This window comes from Bos indicus x Bos taurus, chromosome 20 (genome assembly GCF_003369695.1).
Source record: "Bos indicus x Bos taurus breed Angus x Brahman F1 hybrid chromosome 20, Bos_hybrid_MaternalHap_v2.0, whole genome shotgun sequence".
Taxonomy (NCBI): domain Eukaryota; kingdom Metazoa; phylum Chordata; class Mammalia; order Artiodactyla; family Bovidae; genus Bos; species Bos indicus x Bos taurus.
Genome location: NC_040095.1, coordinates 2,004,382 through 2,023,326, shown reverse-complemented (window position 1 = coordinate 2,023,326; position 18,945 = coordinate 2,004,382). Strand labels below are relative to the sequence as shown.

Below are 18,945 nucleotides of genomic sequence, written 5' to 3'. Positions count from 1 at the left end.
TTAAAGGTTGACTTAAGATTTAAAAATTCTGTGAGGAAAAAAATAAAACACTTTTTTTTTTTTTGTAGTCATGTACACATGCAGGAACACTAGTATTGTTATAAACAGAAAACTAATAAGTTTAAATTTTAACAAGAGTAGACTCTTTTTTTCAGGAGCATGTCTATTACATTTAGTTGGGCACATCATGCCATATGTGTATGAGATTCTACTGCTGACACCAGTGAAACCCACTGTATTTTCAATGTTTCCTAAACATTTTAGGATATAGTGTCCTTATTCACTACATGGCTTCCACAGTCCCCGCCCTCCCCCCACCCACCCCTCAGTGGCCACAACTCATCATTTTGTAAAACTACTTTGGGTCCCTTGCCTGGTCCGTCCAGGCATCTGAGCTTCAGACACTTCACTTCTAGCAGTATCTCCCAAAGTAAATTCCATAGACCCCTGCTTCTATGAGTTGGCGACAGAGATTATTAATATAAACAGTTGGCTTTTATTATTTTTTTGAATATAATTATCCCTTTAATACAGGAGAGGGGATTGGTTCCAGGACCCCCACTGATACCAAAACCCAGGATGTTCAAGTTCTTTGTATAAAATGATGTAGCACAGTTGGCCCTTCACATCCACAGCTCCACATCCACAGACTTGGCTAACGCGTTGGCTGAACCAATCTGTAGTTGGCTGAATTCACCGATGTGGGAGCCATGAATGCAGAGGGCTTATTCTACTACCTTAATCAAAATTGATCCCTTTTTTCCTAAGAGTGCCAGGACACCTGGTCCTCAGTCTAACGCACTGGTTGCCCCAAGGTCAGGAAGACAAAGGATGTGCTTTATATTGGCCACAAACCTGTCCCAGTTCCCTTGAGGACCTAGATATTAAGGGTGGAGGGTGACGGCAATGAAAAGTAATATATTGTCTGTCATGAATAGTGACTTTGTGGTGCTGACCTGCAGATGCAGATAGAGAATAATTCCTCAATTCTAAGACAGCCATGCACTATAGACCTTCATTCCATGCCTTTCTCATATAGCTAGATTTCATTCCCTCAACAAACGTTATACAAGTGTCTGCATGTTGCACTGCAAAGGTGAGCATGGGGAAGGTCTGTTCAGGTGCTGGGAGCCTTAAGAAGGAAGATCAGCAGCTCAGGCCAGCCCCATCTGCATCGCAAATAATCCTGACTAGGAAGACCTGGACTTCAAGTAACTCTCCCCTCTCAGGGGCCCTGGGGCCAGCGATTTACCCTCTGTGGTGTATTAGATGTGTTGGACGAGGTGACAGACCTGGTGCAGAACCACCTGGAGTGCTTGTTAAATGCAGATTCTTGAGCCTGGGTGATTCAGGGTCCCCCTGGAATTCTCTTTTACGCACAGTCATATTTGGGAATCGCAAGTTCAAGTTCTGGGCCTGCCACTAAGACACATGATTTGTTTAGACTCTCTGAACCTTTGTTTCATGATATCCAAAAAGAAGACAATACCCACCTTGTGGGGTTGTTGTGAGGATGGAAGGTCATGTACACAGGTGCCTTACTCAGGGCCTGGCCAGAGCAGTGCTGAAAAAATATCTGTTGAATCAACAAACGAATGATGCATGAATTGTTAAGAGAACATTCAACTCACGGAATTTACCAGCCTGTAATAGCTGTTCTGGCGTATAGAGACAGGCTTAGCAATTGCAAATCAACACAATCAAACCTTTCCTGAGATTAGGAAACACATTCTCTTGAAAAATTTCATGGAACTGTCAACAAGAAAAAAAAAGCATGAGAGAAGGGGAGGCACAAGTGCTGGGTAATTTACAGACTCCGACACAGGCTTCCTGATGGATCAGATACTGTCAGGGCCTCCTTCTGTGTGAGTCTCACAGTTCTGCTTCTGTAAGAAATTTGGTCAAGAACAGCAGGTAGTAAGCGCTGGCTCTGAGAGCTAAGAATATTCTCAAGGTAATTTCACCTCATCTCGGGTAAGTCACATTTCTTTTTGTGAAAATGAGAACATAATTATTTTCACCTCCACACTGTTACCACTTGATGGTATATACGTAAGGTGCTCAGTTAAGCAACCAATCAAATGTGCGGTGTAGTGTCTCAGAATTTCACTGGCATGGCTGCGGAACAGGGCCCGAGCAGCCCTTGTGGCTTTGAACAAGTGAAAGTTATTTTGGAAGCTGTGGTTTCTTGAAATGTTAATTGCTGGGAACAACTGCAAGGGCATTGTGGGGGGTGGGCAATGATGGGCTATGACTAGTGAAAAATTGCTTAAAGTAAATTAACGTTCAAAATGCTATACTTTCAAAGGCCCCGGCAACAGACCACTTCCCAGAATGGAAGGCAGGAACTTCTCACCAGTTCCAAGCAAACCTAGATCACAATCCCCTGGGGAAGAAGAGGTAATAAGGCATATGTTCATATTTTATTTCTACACCAGCAAATGGATCATCAGAATCTTCCACTGAATACTCCCCTATACTTTTATTTTCTTTTAGTCTTAATTTTTTTAGTGAAAAATATTGAGAGGAGAATTCAGTTGAAAAATAGGTTCTTTTTCCTTGATGTTCCTCTTCCAATGGCAAATGTGTGTTTCACATTAAACAGAAAAATAATTCTATTTTTCATCTGTTTCTTAGTTTATGACATAGCATAAGTCATTTGACTGCTCATTAACCCAGTGTTTTTCATTAAATATATTATTATTCTAAACTGAAGAAATTATTACATCTGAATCTTTCCTGATTAGAGACTCGATTATCTATGAATGCTTATTCACCTCTACCTTGGGAATGAGCATATGATAAAAAGCAGTTCACATAAAATATCTTCTATTTAGCTTCACCTGAATGATTCTATATTCAAAGTAATAACACAAGTGTTTCAAATTTCATGGAACTGAGGTGGTGATTTATGGAAATGATTACTTGGAGGCTTTTTTTTTTTCACTTACTTATGTAACTACAAAATTTATTCCATTTTAAAAAATTTGCATTTTCAGAATTCATTAAATGAAGACTGGTACGTTTCTTATGTTACCCGAACAGAGGCAGAAGCGGCTCTTAGAAAGATAAACCAGGTACTGTGCTACAGGTTTATTTTTTTAAGTATAAATAGGAGAAAAGAAATGGGACTGATTTTTCCTGAGTACCAGTGATGGGCTTTAGATACTGGCTTCAAGCTTGCTTTTCATAGCTGCTAACAACTAACAACAGATTTTTATTTTTACAACCTCTCTTCCTACAGTTTGGATCGATCATGCAATGAAACAAAACCCAGGGGATGCAGTGGTAAAGAATCTGCCTGCCAGTGCAGGAGGCACAAGAGGCTCGGGGCTCTATCCCTGGTCAGAAAGATCCCCTGGAGGAGGAAATGGCAACCCACTCCAGCATTCTTGCCTGGAAGCTCCCATAGACAGAAGGGCCTGGTGGGCTACAGGTCATGGGGTCTCAAAGAGTCAGACAGACTGAACATACATTGTGGGCTAGGAATTCTGCTGGGTGCTGTTCATGCTGTTATACCAAAGGGTACCAATTAGTGCCAGCTTCTCACCTACTAATGTCCATAGCAATGACTCCTAGGACCCTGGGAAAATTTTAAATTAAGGTAGTCATTTGATTGAAGGAATCTTAGGAGATTCTATTAATGAAAATGGTCCATCTTTTCACAGGAATCACACAGCATCAAAAGGAAACTCTTTCCCCCAAATTTCTGACATCTTACTAGTTGTATCTTCCTCTTGACACCCAATTGCCATCCATAGCAACGTGGAAGAACCCATATTGAGACAGAGAACAGCAACTTGTTGTCCTTTTCCCTAGAAATTTCTAATTGTCGTTTAATATTAAAGGTCTTAAACCTGATCTCCTGTCTTCCGGTACTGAACACTAATCTTAAACCTATATATCAAAGATCCTTCACCTTTCGCATTCTTCACATCTCGAGACTACAACAAAAGTCCTTGAGCCTCAAGCTTGGTTGCACTTTTTTTTTTTTTTTTAATGATATGAAGTGATTAGTGTTCATCTCCCCATCTTTAAAAAAACATTATTTATTTTTGGCAGTGCTGGGGCTTTGTTGCTGCTCAGGCTTTCTCTAGTTGCGGTGAGTGGGGGCTTCTCTTCCTTGCGATGTGCAGGCTTCTCACTTCAGTGGCTTCTCTTGCCGCGGATCACAGGCTCCAGGCACAGAGGCTCCGCAGTTGTCGCTCCCCAGCTCTAGAGCACAGGCTCAATAATTGTGGCACATGGGCTTAGTTGCTCCAAGGCATGTGGGATCTTCCCGGACCAGGGATTGAACCCATGTGCCCTGCATTGGCAGGCAGATTCTTAACCACTGGACCACCAGGGGATTGCACATTTAAATCACTTGGGGAGCATTAAAAAAAATTCTGATTTTACCCAGAGAGATTCTGATTTAATTAGTCAGATTAATTAATTAAATTAATTAATTTAATTAGGGATGCTATGTGGGCTCTGGAAATCTTCAAAACTTGAAATTCCGAAGTGAAGCCAGAGCTATGAATCCACAGGTATATTTGTCTAAGACGTTTTGACTAGAATTTACTCATTCAACCTAGAATGAAAAAAGAACAAAGGAAAGGCATTATTGCAAATTGATCATCCTGATTTCAATACACAGAAGAAGGAGTAATTTAAAGTTCTTCCTAATTAATTCTATTTTAATATTAGATATTTATAGTATTATTATAATATTACGTAGCTAATTTATGAAATGAAATTTTAAAGTACAGGCCAGATCACCACATTATTTTGGTAAATATCAGGAAAAAAGGATGATCCACATTGGGTTTTTTTCAGGTGTTTGATGATGAAACGCAGTATCTGGGCACCATGAGGTTTTAAAATGGGTACATGTCTTATGTATTTGGGTGTATTCTGACTTTGACCGTGGAAAGAAAGTGCATAGAATTAACTCTCAGGAGCAGGAAGAGATATCTTTAGTTAACCACTAAAGTCCTTATTTTGCTGGCCCTGTATCCACTCAACCATCTATTATTTGTTTTATTATTGTAAAAGAGATTCCTTTTTCATTGAGAGACTTCAAAGAGATCTCTTTGAAATTTGGGAATTTCTCTAATCTCTGCTGCCTGCTTCTTGACAACCAAGAAATCCATGACACACGGGACTACTGCTGTTTGGGGAGCTAACTGTTCACTAAATTGTCAACTGGTAGGTTTCAAGATCTCTAGAGGATTGTCTGCTGCTCTTAGAGGCAACAGAAGTATTGACTTTTGCTACTTCCATAATAACAAGAATTTATCCTTTTAGGATGGCACTTTCCTGGTTAGAGACAGCTCTAAAAAAACAATATCCAATCCATACGTTCTCATGGTGTTATACAAAGATAAAGTTTACAACATCCAAATCCGTTATCAGGAAGAAAGCCAAGTTTACTTGTTGGGAACTGGACTCCGAGGGAAAGAGGTAAGGGTTTCAAGTTGTCAAACTTCCCCCAGTTTTCTGCGTGTGCCTCTCTGCACACTTACCTGCACGGAAGCTGGCTGTGGCCTTCTTTGGGGGTCCACACTGCCTGGCAACTTTAGGGTTAAGTTGCATTAGTGAAACCCTGCATTTGCTGGAAGGAGATAAAATGTTAGCAGTATCTACCTCTGCCACAGTGTCTTTTTTACATCTTTTATTCCAACTAGTCTAAAATCACATGTGTAACTTAAAAAAAAATGTTTAAATTAAAAATATCATTAGATGGTGCCAAAGGCAAGTCCTTTCTATGACACAGAAGTGAGTTAAAGTCACCTCTGTGACATGATTTTGATGTAAGGATACAGTGTATTTATAAGGCCGTGTCTTAAATGAACATCTGGAAAAATGACTTGGGTCATTTCTCCCTAAAAATGGAGGTTAGGCCAGTGAAGCTGTGCAAATTGCCAAAAACATTTCCCTCTGTTTCCCCAAGGTGTATATTAGTCCCTTTTGGGGTAGTAATGAGAACCGTGTAAAGAAAACCTTTCAGGTCTGCTTTTTGCAAAGGAAACTATGGCTACACCTAATGCTTTTTTAAGTTCAAAGTTCCAGGAGGAGGATCAGCTGTATCAAACATTTCCAGAAGGAAACACAACTTACCCATAACTTCTACTTCACTCCAAATATTTTTAAGTTATGATTATGTAAACCAGTAGAAAAAACACATGATTTTGGTCATATGTTTGAATCACTGGTTCGGGGTGGGTAGAGCTGCATCAGAGAAGGCAATGGCATCCCGCTCCAGTACTCTTGCCTGGAGAATCCCAGGGACAGGGGAGCCTGGTGCGCTGCAGTCCATGGGGTCGCTAAGAGTCGGACATGATTGAGTGACTTCACTTTCACTTTTCACTTTCATGCATTGGAGAAGGAAATGGTAACCCACTCCAGTACTCTTGCCTGGAAAATCCCATGGACAGAGGAGCCTGGTAGGTTGCAGTCCATGGGGTCGCTAAGAGTTGGACACGACTGAGAGACTTCACTTTCACTTTCCACTTTCATGCATTGGAGAAGGAAATGGGAACCCACTCCAGTGTTCTTGCCTGGAGAATCCCAGGGACAGGGGAGCCTGATGGGCTGCCGTCTATGGGGTCGCACAGAGTCGGACACGACTGAAGCGACTTAGCAGCAGCAGCAGAGCTGCATCGGTCCCGTAGAAGCAGAGATGTCTGCCCTCCAGGATCTCTACTGGGCTTGTGTGGAAGCACACAAATACAAACTTCTCATTGCCGTTGCCCTGGAGGGAGGCACCTAGAAGAGTAGTCTTGGAGGAAGTTTGGCCCTCAGGGAAAGGGTGATACAGGTAATGCACAGAGGGACTCGCTACAGCGCTCTTGTGCGTGTGGAGGTAGCAGTGGGAACACAGCAGATATCAGGAGGGAACTGTTATGCCATACTGCAGATACCATCTTCAGACAGCAAAGATGCCGTCTGACCTCCTGATCCCTTGTATCTCCTAACATTATTAGCGATTTAAAGGAGGGACACAAAAACCAAAACCAAGTCACAAATAGAACAGTCTTCCTAAAGTCCAATGATTGGTGTCCTTATAAAAAGAGGGAGATAAACGATGAGGCCCCATATTCAATAGCCTATGATAAACCATAATGGAAAACAATATGAAAAAGGTATACATGTATCCTAATCACTTTGTTATACATCAGAAACTAACACAACATTATAACTCAACTATACTTGAATAAAAAATAAAAAACAACAATCCTAAGGTAAAGCTATCATAATTAGACTCTCCCTCTATCTCTCTCTGTATATAATATATATAACCCCCTACATGAAGTTAAATAACATATACATAAATACATACTTGTCTTTTATCCATAGTATGTTGAATGTTGGTGAAGAATTTTTTTCAAAGTTCCACAGCAGAAATCATTAAAATCTTTGCCAAATTTTATATAGACTGATAATCCTTACAGTACAAGAGGTAGGATATTATGCAGATTAAAAAAAAAACTGCGAAATTCATGCTACACATTCCAATGCTGATTTCCTTCCTATTTTGAATCTTTCAGGACTTTCTGTCTGTGTCAGATATTATCGACTACTTCAGAAAGATGCCGCTTCTGCTTATTGATGGGAAAAACCGAGGTTCCAGATACCAGTGCACGTTGACGTACTCTGCAGGTTATCCCTAGCAAGTTAGCCAAGCAAACGAACCTTCCTCCTGCCTCTGTCCCAGCGTGGGAAGATAAGTCAACCTTGGTGAACGGTCAAACCCTTAGGGCTGAATTGAACGCCTCCAACACGAACATAAGGGTTGTGTCCTTTCACTTATGAAAGTGTTTGGAATGAAGACTGTCAAATATCCCATAATTTATTTATTTTTCTTCAATGTTTGTAAAGCACATAAGTAATAATGTTCACACTTGAAGTCTAACAGTGCACTGTAATGATTCATTTTAAAAACATGTGTATTTTTGAATACCCATGTCCAAGTGCATTAGTTGGCACACCTATAGGAACAATTTGGGGCAAGTTTAGAAACACTGAAATGGTAACAGATTTTGGTAACACATGAAACTGATTTTTTAACTAGCCAATCCTTTGTCAGTCAAAGGCAATCATCAATTTTATATGTATAATTTGAAATTACTAAAATTCAGTTTCTTGGCAGCAATAATTTAAGAAGCTTCAAAAGATATCATCCTTTCTTATTTCATGTTTTTGCTGGAGGGTGGGGATTTTTGTATACTTTTTTTATGAAAAAGATAAATGCATGTTGGAATAACTTCATGGAATTAAAATTAATTTGCCTTCTGCTTCATTTTTTGGTTCCTAAAACAACTTATTGACTTTTTAAAATTATTTAACTATTATTTTCCTGTTTTAAAGCAAATTTAAGCTACAAATACCAAAAGAAAACATTTTAAATTTAGAATGAGGCTTTGGCATCAAATACACCAGATTTAATTTCATCACATCTGACATCCTCATCCTATCTCTTCCACCTCCACCCAACTCCAAAAGTATCAAGTGATGTGATTTTTACCAACATCTTCCTGGGAAGATGAAAGAGCAATTTATGTGTACATGGAAAAGTTTAATCAGACTTTCCAGTTAGATACCTTTCTTCTATTTTTATCCCCCCTGCCATCTGTCATAAAGCCATTATCTTCACCCTTCCCCAAAAGCCTTTATAAATTCTTCAAAGCAATTCAATTCTTTCCTTCAACTTACATATCTCATTTAATAAAAAATAGTAAGCAATTTCACAAGACGAAAACTTCACATTCACTTAAATTTCCCCTTTTGAGGCCTTGGTTATTATTTCACAACTTGTATTAATAATAAAATTTTTTGTCTTCTTGGTTTTATCCATGAGTTTTATAAGCCACAAATAATATCTTGTACTTTCATTTTCATGAACTTTTAGAAAGACCACTGGAAGAGATACTGGAAGTCATCTAGTTAAAAGTAATGATTTGAGAGATAACGAATCTGTGGAGACTTTTAATCAATGATGATAGACAAGATGCTTCACAAAACTTCATCCTTACAAACTAGAAGTTCTCAAATCAGGACCCAGAACTCAGGAATTCTAAAACTGAAAAACCTGCATCATTTACAACATGTTTATTCAATAGGATATTCAGTGAGCATTTATTTCATGTTTATTCTGTGCACTGAGCTGGGTGCTGGGCATTGAGCATAGAAAACTCTACAGGTTCTGGTATGGAGTGAGCTGACCTCGCACCTTGCTTCACAGTATTCTATACTTAATGTTCAAAAGTTTCTAAAATCAACAACACAGTAGATTTCAAAGCAACTATCTTGTAGTGAATAATGTTTACAAGGTAAAGTGAAAGTGAAGTCGCTCAGTTGTGTCCGACTCTTTGCGACCCCATGGACTGTAGCCCACCAGGCTCCTCCATCCATGGGATTTTCTAGGCAAGAATATTGGAGTGGGTTGCCATTTCCTTCTCAAGGGGATCTTTCCTACCCAGGGATCGAACCCGGGTCTCCCGCATTGCAGGCAGATGCTGTATCGTCTGAGCCACCAGGGTAAACAAATGTTTATTATTTTAAGTTGCTGTTGGTGGAAAGGGGTAGAAAACCTATTCCACTGCAATAACTGAAATGAGTTGTGAGTATCTGACGTTTTTATGACAAGTATTCTTCCTCCCCTGCTTCAGGCCATGGCAACTCTATTCTTTTGGTGGGGCCTTTCTTTCTCTAGAGGGTTTCCCAGGTGGCTCAGTGGTTAAGAATCTACCAATGCAGGAGACGCAGGTCCGATCCCTGGGTTGGTAAGATACCCTGGAGGAGGGAATGACAACTCACTTCAGTATTCTTGCCTGGGAAATCCCATGGACAGAGAAGCCTGGTGAGCTACAGTCCATGGAGGTCAAAAAGAGTCGGACACAACTGAGTGACTGAGCAGGCACGCATTGCTCCTTTTCCACTGACCTGGCCTATATCCCAGCCTCCCCAAACACAGCTGTTCAGAACCCATCTTAATTGAAGCTGGCCCAGTCAAGATCCTTCTCTGGATTGTTAAACACAGAGGCTAAGACAAAGGATCCCTCTTTTCTCTGGGGTCTCCAAAAGATAATGCTGTACACCCACCTCTATTCTCTTCTACCTGTTACATGAAGTGATGAGTTTTTAACAGGAAAGGATATAGACCAGTGCACAGAAACAGAACCAGGGCAGAGAGATCTGATGAATTAGTGAAGGCCCTGAAATCTATCCCAACCATGGACTTTCAAGTCACATGACCTAATAAATGATTTGTTTGAGTTGTTTTTGACACTTGCTACCAGGAGACACCTGATTAATATAAACCCATACATTTATAATTTAGTAACTCTCTTTCAATCTAAGCCAAATTCAAGCATAGAGGATAGGATGAGCAGTGCTCCATGGCCAACTTCCTATGTAATACTCTTGCCACTGGTGAAATAAATTAGCCATTTCTTGGAACATTAAAACAAGAGCATGAAATGATTATTTACAATTCAACACATTTTTATTTTTTTAATTGAATATATTAGTAAACTCAATTCTCCTAGAAATGAGTTAATTCAACAATAAAAAGTCACAAATTTACAACATATAAATAAAAAATCAGATTAAAAACTATCAGAAGCAAGGGATAAATCTGGCATTTTAGACTCTTCAAAGTGGGGACTGTTTCTTTCTGTTTCCTTTAAGTCATCTGTCTTCACAGGATGACTAAAATGTAGGGTCAGGTCACAAAGCAGTAACTGGGAGAGTTCTGTGTAAAAGAAAAAATAATTAATAATATGAGACACTATATTGTAGCACATATGTCACAGGCAACTATTATTACTTTAAGTTGCTATTTCCTAATTATTAATTTTTAAGTGATTATTGCTTAAACCACAATTTAGATGTGCCAAATTCTGATTTAGAGTCAAATTTATACACTGCAAAATAAACATGATATAGAAGCTTACTAGAAGGGTTCTTTAGCTAAAATTGTCAGCTGTTTTACTACATTGCAATTTGATTTATGCAAATTTATGTATTTTTAAAAATTACTAGTTTTATCTGCTACACATGCATACAGTATAAAGAATCAAATAAAGCATGTGACAAAAAAGAGCAGTTCCTATCTCCCAGAGGCAACCACTTTTGATGTTTTTGGAGCTCATTTTGTTTTTGTGGGTTGTGTGTGTGTGTGTTGCATTTTTGTTTATTTTGGAAGGGGTGGTATTTAACCTCCATATCTCTAAATGATATTTATATTTTTTCTCAATTTTAGGTATTTGCTTCTGACCACAGAAGATTAAAATATAGCTCTTTCCATTTATCCCTATTCCCCCAATATATTTGAGTATAAATTTTCTTAGCTCAGTATTTAATGTTTAACTTTTTTGATTATATATTCTTTACAGTTGAGTCTTGTAGGACATTTCCCTTCCTGCAAGCTTCCACCCAACCACAGTTAATAATTGTTTCCTTTTTTCATTGCTTAATTACCATGGATGTATTCCAAATTTCCGCAGTTGGGTAAACCTCCTCCCTGTATAGTCGAGAGCTTTTACTGCTCTACTGTTGAGAGTCTCTCCTCACCTAGAGCCTTCTCATCAGCTCTAGTTTGGACTGACAGCTCTCTAGAAAGCTGTACAGTTCTCACCTTGGGAATTCCCTTCACCACTATCCAGTGGACTCCCTTCACCCCTCCCTCGTGTGGAGTATCTTTCTTCCAGAAGCTCATGTCTCTCTCTCTCTGTTTTATTTTATTTTTTTTTTGGTCTATTCCTTTGGTGGAATACAATCAAGGTAACTTTCTAAGGCAGGGAACTGTACAAGTCTGAAAGTTTCTGTCTCTACACCAATGCTTAATAGATTGACCGGCTATAGCAATCTAAGCCAGACATCACTTTTCTTCAGATTTCCAAAGGCAGTGCTGCGCTTTCTCTTAGCTTCCAGCCTTTCTATGGGCAAATTTCATACAAGTCTAATTCTTAGTCATTGTTTCTCTTTAAAAGATTTAAGAATCATTTTGTTCTTCCAGTGTTCTGAAATTCTGTAGTATTGCATTTTAGTATAAGACTATTTTTATCTACTGTGCTGGGCTCTTTCATTGTAAAAAAATATCCTTCAGCTCTGGAAAATTTTCTCAGATTATTTCTTTAATGACTTCCTCCTCATTCGTTGTCTGTGTTCTTTCTTTCCAACACTCTACTTATAGAATGTTAGACTTCCTTGTCCATCTGTTTTTTTGCTCTACACTCAAGGGAATTTTCTTCACTTAATCTTTCAACCCTTCTCTAGAGTTTATTTCTATTGTCACACTTTTAATTTTGTTCTCCAAATATTTTTATAGTATCCTATTCCTTTTTCATAAATGTAGCATTTTCTTTTACTTCTCTGTAGATATTAATGATAGTTTCTTAGAGTTTTTAATTTTCATTTGTAATCTTTTTCTCCTCACTGATTGAATCTACTTATTGGTTCCGTCTCTGCTTTTCATATTAGATGTTTTCCTCAAACATCTTTTTTTCCATAGTTGTCTGCTTATATTTAAGACTATTGTACCAAAAAGACAATTAGAATTTCTTTCCCATGGCAATTATTGTGTGCTGATCTGGCTGGGTGTTTTGTTGAGGAAACTCAGTTCTGAGTATCTTTAGGTCTTTTCTCTTAGGCTTATCAGATTCCTGAAAGGAAAATCTGCCGGAGTGTATAAATCTGGCCGCCAATGTTTTGTAGCCAAGTGGGGAAAGAAAGCTATGGATTTTGTAAGTCAATATTAAACACTGTCTTAAGACCCTTGTTTTTAGTACTACTATTTCCTTCAACTTGTGAGACTGTTGTGTAACTCTGGGAAAGTTAGTTAATCCCTTTATATCTATTTCTATATCTGTAAATGTCAATGGTAATATTTCCAACCTCATAAGGTTGTTATAGCAATTCAGTCCATTTACGTAGAGCTCTTGGAAGAGTATCTGAATTATGGTAAATGCTATAAGTGTTGGCTATTGACATTAATACTTCTGGGAGAAAGTGAGGGTAACAGAGTGTTTGTTTAATCTTCCATATTTACCGGAAGTCTACCTTCCTAGTCCGGCTCTATTAGGCCTTTGTATCTTCACTGCCTCCCTATCCCACAACTTTTCAGGAAAACATTGATCATATTTATTCTATTTTACTTCATGAAAGAATAATTGCCAAACTAGAACAGTCAATCTAGTTTGAGAAGAATCTGAAGCTTCTCTAATTGTTTTAAATGAGTGCAAGCATCCAGAATCAATTATTCATTTAATAAATGTTGGCCAAAAGCCTATTATATAAAGGCACTGGGTTAAGTGCTAGGAATAACCTTAAGAGATGGGGTAAGTGAGCAAACATACAATAACAATATAGTATGATAGGTGATATGAAAAAGTATAAGAAATGACATACTGGCTTAAAAAAGTTTTCCAATGTAAGTAACTGTGACTAATAAGTAGCAGTTAACCTGGTTGACTATGCCAAAGCTTTTGACTGTGTGGATCACAATAAACTGTGGGAAATTCTGAAAGAGATGGGAATACCAGACCACCTGACCTGCCTCTTGAGAAACCTATATGCAGGTCAGGAAGCAACAGTTAGAACTGGACATGGAACAACAGACTGGTTCCAAATAGGAAAAGGAGTACGTCAAGGCTGTGTATTGTCACCCTGCTTATTTAACTTATATGCAGAGTACATCATGAGAAACGCTGGGCTGGAAGAAGCACAAGCTGGAATCAAGACTGCCGGGAGAAATATCAATAACCTCAGATATGCAGATGACACCACCCTTATGGCAGAAAGTGAAGAGGAACTAAAAAGCCTCTTGATGAAAGAGGAGAGTGAAAAAGTTGGCTTAAAGCTCAACATTCAGAAAACGAAGATCATGGCATCTGGCCCCATCACTTCATGGGAAATAGATGGGGAAACAGTGGAAAGAGTATCAGACTTTATTTTTTGGGGCTCCAAAATCATTGCAGATGGTGACTGCAGCCATGAAATTAAAAGACACTTACTCCTTGGAAGGGAAGTTATGACCAACCTAGACAGCATATTCAAAAGCAGAGACATTACTTTGCCAACAAAGGTCCGTCTAGTCAAGGCTATGGTTTTTCCAGTGGTCATGTATGGATGTGAGAGTTGGACTGTGAAGAAAGCTGAGTGCCGAAGAATTGATCCTTTAACTGTGGTGTTGGAGAAGACTCTTGAGAGTCCCTTGGACTGCAAGGAGATCCAACCAGTCCATTCTAAAGGAGATCAGTCTTGGGTGTTCTTTGGAAGGACTGATGCTGAAGCTGAAACTCTAATACTCTGGCCACCTCATGTGAAGAGTTGACTCATTGGAAAAGACTCTGATGCTGGGAGGGATTGGGGGCAGGAGGAGAAGGGGATGACAGAGGATGAGATGGCTGGATGGCATCACCGACTCGATGGACGTGCGTTTGAGTGAACTCTGGGAGTTGGTGATGGACAGGCCTCCCTGTCCAGGCAATTCATGGGGTCGCAAAGAGTCAGACATGACTGAGCAACTGAACTGAACCAAACCTGGTGAGGTGGAGGTAGGGAGGCAGCCTGTGGAGGTGGAGTGGGCACTTCAGGAGAAGATGCATGTAATAATTAAGGCACAGCCACAAAAAAAGAGCAAACGTGTAGATATGCAGATAGTTCAATGTGGCTGGAATCTGGAATGTGTAGGGAATGAAGAATGAGGTAGCAGAAAGGAGAGGTAGGCAGGGTCTGATCTCAAGGTCTTATAGTCCATTCTAGGAGGTCTGGACTTAGTCCTGAAGACAATGATGAGCCAATGAGCATTTTCAGCAGATTTATATTTCAGAAAGGTAATCCTTGCTGTTGAGATTGCTTTTGAGAGATGATGAATTAAGCAAAGGTAACCCTATTCCTTTACATCAGACTCCTCACAGCCTCTGTTAATATGTACTGTGAAGTTGTGACAGAATTATCTAGCATAAAGCCCTTCCCAAAATTATTTGATCATCAGTTCACTGATTCCATTTATAATATCTATTAACATCACCTGAGACAGCGGTGTTCCCGGATCAGTCCATGAAGCGCTTGGGAAATGCTTCAGTCAGTTCAGTCGCTCAGTAGTGTCTGACTCTTTGCGGCCCCATGGACCGCAGCATGCCAGGCTTCCCTGTCCATCACCAATTCCTGGAATCTACTCAAACACATGTCCATTGAGTCGGTGATGCCATCTAACCATCTCATCCTCTGTCATCTCCTTCTCCTTCCGCCTTCAATCTTTTCCAGCATCAAGATCTTTTCAAATGAGTCAGTTCTTTGCATCAGGTGGCCAAAGTATTGGAGTTTGAGCTTCAGCATCAGTTCTTCCAATGAATATTCAGGACTGACTTCCTTTAGGATGGACTAGTTGGATCTCCTTGTTGTCCAAGGAACTCTCAAGAGTCTTCTCCAACACCACAGTTCAAAAGTGTCAATTCTTCAGCGCTCAGCTTTCTTTACAGTCTAACTCTCACATCCATACATGACTACCAGAAAAATCATAGCTTTGACTAGATGGACTTTTGTTGGCAAACTAATGTCTCTGCTTTTTAATATGCTGTCTAGGTTGGTAATAACTTTTCTTCCAAAGAGCAAGCATCTTTTAATTTCATGGCTGTAGTCACCATCTGCAGTGGTTTTGGAGCCCCCCAAAATAAAATCTCTCACTGTTTCCACTGTTTCCCCATCTATTTGCCATGAAGTGATGGAACCAGATGCCATGATCTTAGTTTTCTGAATGTTGAGTTTTAAGCCAATTTTTTCACTCTCCTCTTTCACTTTCATCAAGAGCGTCTTTAGTTTTCTTCGCTTTCTGCCATAAATGTGGGAAATGCTTAGGAGAATACATGGAAAAACATAACAGGCACTCCCGACTTGGTGCCTAACTAACAGCCACTTCCCTCTTCTTCCTGGGGCACAACTTGATTGCACTTGAGGTGATCCTCTCCCCAGTTTCAGCAGTACGTCCTGACTGGTCTAAACTGGTTGTGGCAGTCCTAGTCTCCTTGTAGTAAGTGCTGTAGGATATACATGTGGTGCAAATCTGGCCAGTGAAAGGAAAGGGAAAATGTGCTGGAGGGATCTGGAGAAAGGGTTATTTAAGAGACACAGGCAGAGAGAGCATCTGTATATGATCATGTCTGCAGGTAATGACCACGAGAAGTGATAAACAGAGTGAACATAACAGAGCAGAAAATATGAAAACCTAATACCTGATGAAACCTTTAAAACCCTGAATTAACTTTAGGGTTGCCCAACCTTGAATCTTATTATTATTTCTTTATTGCATAATAAATGTTAAATTGGTATTTTGTTACTTGTAGAACGGTCTCTTAACTGACACAGAGGCTGTCTTCATATATCAAGAGTTGTCATAAGAACAATAACTACATATTCAGTGATTTTCATGGTTAGAAAAATGACCAATGGGTGAAAGGAATAGGGAAAAGATTTCAGCTAGTCCATGATGAAAAACTGTCTAATATACAATAGACTGGTAACAGAGTTTTCCAACACAGAGAGAGTTTTTCCCAACACAGGAAATGTTTGGTCAAGAATAGATGAAATATTCAATCACTTAAATTCTACATACCTGGAATAAAATTACAGACTATTTCTGTAAGGTGAGTGATTAAATATCATGATCTATAAGTCTAATCCTACTAGAATCATCAATTCACACAATCAAGCAAACTTACAAGTTTTGACTTAGAAGGAACTTTAGAGACTATAATGATTAATGGATGAAGATACTGAATTTTGCAGACTGTGACATCACTGTGTAATAGTTTGTTGAAGGAAAGGATGGGGAGTAAATTTAGAGGGGTTAGTTAGACATCATAAGGTTTTTATAAGGAGGAGAATGGGACCACTGAGGATGAAATGGTTGGATGGCAGCACCAACTCCATGGACATGAGTTTGAGCAAGCCCCAGGAGTTGGTGATGGACAGGGAAGCCTGGCATGCTGCAGTCCATAGAGTCGCAAAGAGTCGGACATGACTGAGTGACTGAACTGAAGCTTTTTATAAAATGTCAGGGATGAGAATTCAAGTCTGCTATCTTTCAGGTCAATGCTCAAACATAATGCATCTTCAGAGTTCATACTACATTGTAAACATTGCTTAAGAAATAGAGAAATCATAATGAATAGGCAAAATTCAGTTACACCCAGCAGAAGCACAAATTGACTACTCTATAACAATGACTTGCAAACATTTTAATTCAGTGATTCCTACTTACCATTCATTTTCTTTAGCTCCAAAGAAATTGTGTTAATGTTTTTAATTATGGCTTCCACATTTAGTTTATGGTCAGTAACATTATTCTTAATCATCTGGTTCAAAAAGAGAAACAATGTACAAATCAGAAGTATGTATGTATACTTGAAAAACACTCAAATTTTCAACACTTCTGGAAGAAGAAAATCTGTTATTACTAAAATTTTAGTGAAATTATACTTTCTTTAAATGGTTAGAATTCTTACACAGGAAGTCATCAACTTGTTACTATTTTTCCAACTGAAAACACCTCTAACCAGAATTCTTAGGATGAGGCTGCTTCTTTAATCAAACCATATCCATACAATGGAGCCCTTACAATGGAAATGCAGATGTCCCCATTCCAGAAATCCTCAGCACTTGTAAAACTACCTTGTGCCTGGGTGCTCAGTTGCTTCAGTCCTTTCTGATCTTTGCCCTTCTGTGTACTGTATCCTCGGAGAAGGCGATGGCACCCCATTCCAGTACTCTTGCCTGGAAAATCCCATGGACAGAGGAGCCTGGTAGGCTGTAGTCCATGGGGTCGCGAAGAGTCCGACACAACTGAGCGACTTCACTTTCACTTTTCACTTTCATGCATTGGAGAAGGAATGGCAACCCACTCCAGTGTTCTTGCCTGGAGAATCCCAGGGATGGGGGAGCCTGGTGGGCAGCTGTCTATGGGGTCGCACAGCGTTGGACATGACTGAAACAACTTAGCCGCAGCAGCAGCAGTACTGTATCCTACCAGGCTCCTCTGTCCATCAGATTCTCCAGGTAAGGATACTGGAGTGGGTTGCCATGCCCTCCAGATATCCAACCTGGGTCTCCTGCGTTGCAGGAGGATTCTTTACTGCTGAAACACTGGGGAAGCCCATAAACTTCCTTACAATTTAGCAATCTCATAATATCTTCTCTAATTTTATTTATGTAAGCATCATTTTCTAACTTATGTTTGAATGACAGGGTCCATATATGATTTATTTAAGTACATACTAAAGCATAAAATAAGACAATTATAATTCCTTGACTAAGAAGATGGCAACATGGACACTTCTACTTTAGCTTAGGGAGTTAGGGCAATGAACATTTTAATTCAGCTAAGATACATTAATCAACAGATTACTCCTTTATAGTACAAAACATATGTTTAGTCAGTTGTATCAGATATAAACATATGGAGATGTTTCTAGGTCATTCACTAGAAACTAACCTTGGTCATTCAAATATCTCAAAATAGCTTGAATAAACCACAATTAGTGCACACAACTTCAGAAATAAAGAGTATGGGAAGTTATGCCTTATGTTGGTTGTCAAAAAAAAAAAAAAAAAGAACAAACTAACCTTGGAATCAATTCTTTGACCCTGCCTTTTCCTGAGTCAAGGAAATTTATCCTATTTCACTCACTTCAGAGCCACTGTAAAAGAAATAAATTGTTTGCTCTCCAGACAATGAATAAAATACACTTTGCATCCACCTACAAGCCCCTAGGTGCTCAAAATCAAATGGCAGCTATCTTACTTGCGTATAGCAAAGCCAGATATACAGGTCTGAGGAGAAAGTAAAGATGATAAAAAGCAAAGGAGGTGGGGTGGGGATGGCGCAGTTCAAGAACCTTAAAGAAATGAACGCAAAAATAGAAGTAAAAGCCCTGAGGTAAGTAGAAACTACCAAGAAAG

General features: G+C 39.3%; 2 protein-coding genes across 5 annotated transcripts in view; one reads left to right on the top strand and one right to left on the bottom strand.

Annotated features, from left to right (window-relative positions):
• Positions 1-8,834, top strand: part of LCP2 (lymphocyte cytosolic protein 2) — a 47,725-nt gene extending 38,891 nt beyond the window's left edge. For all 4 annotated transcript variants that reach the window (XM_027520177.1, XM_027520176.1, XM_027520179.1 and 1 more), the window contains 4 exons: positions 2,309-2,400; positions 3,000-3,077; positions 5,290-5,445; positions 7,533-8,834. In XM_027520177.1, coding sequence (XP_027375978.1) covers positions 2,309-2,400; positions 3,000-3,077; positions 5,290-5,445; positions 7,533-7,655 — 449 coding nt within the window. In that variant the 3' untranslated portion in view covers positions 7,656-8,834. The remainder of the gene's footprint in view (positions 1-2,308; positions 2,401-2,999; positions 3,078-5,289; positions 5,446-7,532) is intronic.
• Positions 8,835-9,858: 1,024 nt separating this feature from the next.
• C20H5orf58 (chromosome 20 C5orf58 homolog) lies at positions 9,859-18,687 on the bottom strand. Its single transcript, XM_027520412.1, has 3 exons — positions 18,610-18,687; positions 17,249-17,342; positions 9,859-10,738 (listed from the first exon to the last, which is right to left on the bottom strand). The coding sequence occupies exons 2-3, from the start codon at positions 17,340-17,342 to the stop codon at positions 10,593-10,595; spliced, it is 240 nt and encodes a 79-aa protein (XP_027376213.1). The 5' UTR covers positions 18,610-18,687; the 3' UTR covers positions 9,859-10,592.
• Between the last annotated feature and the right edge of the window lie 258 nt (positions 18,688-18,945).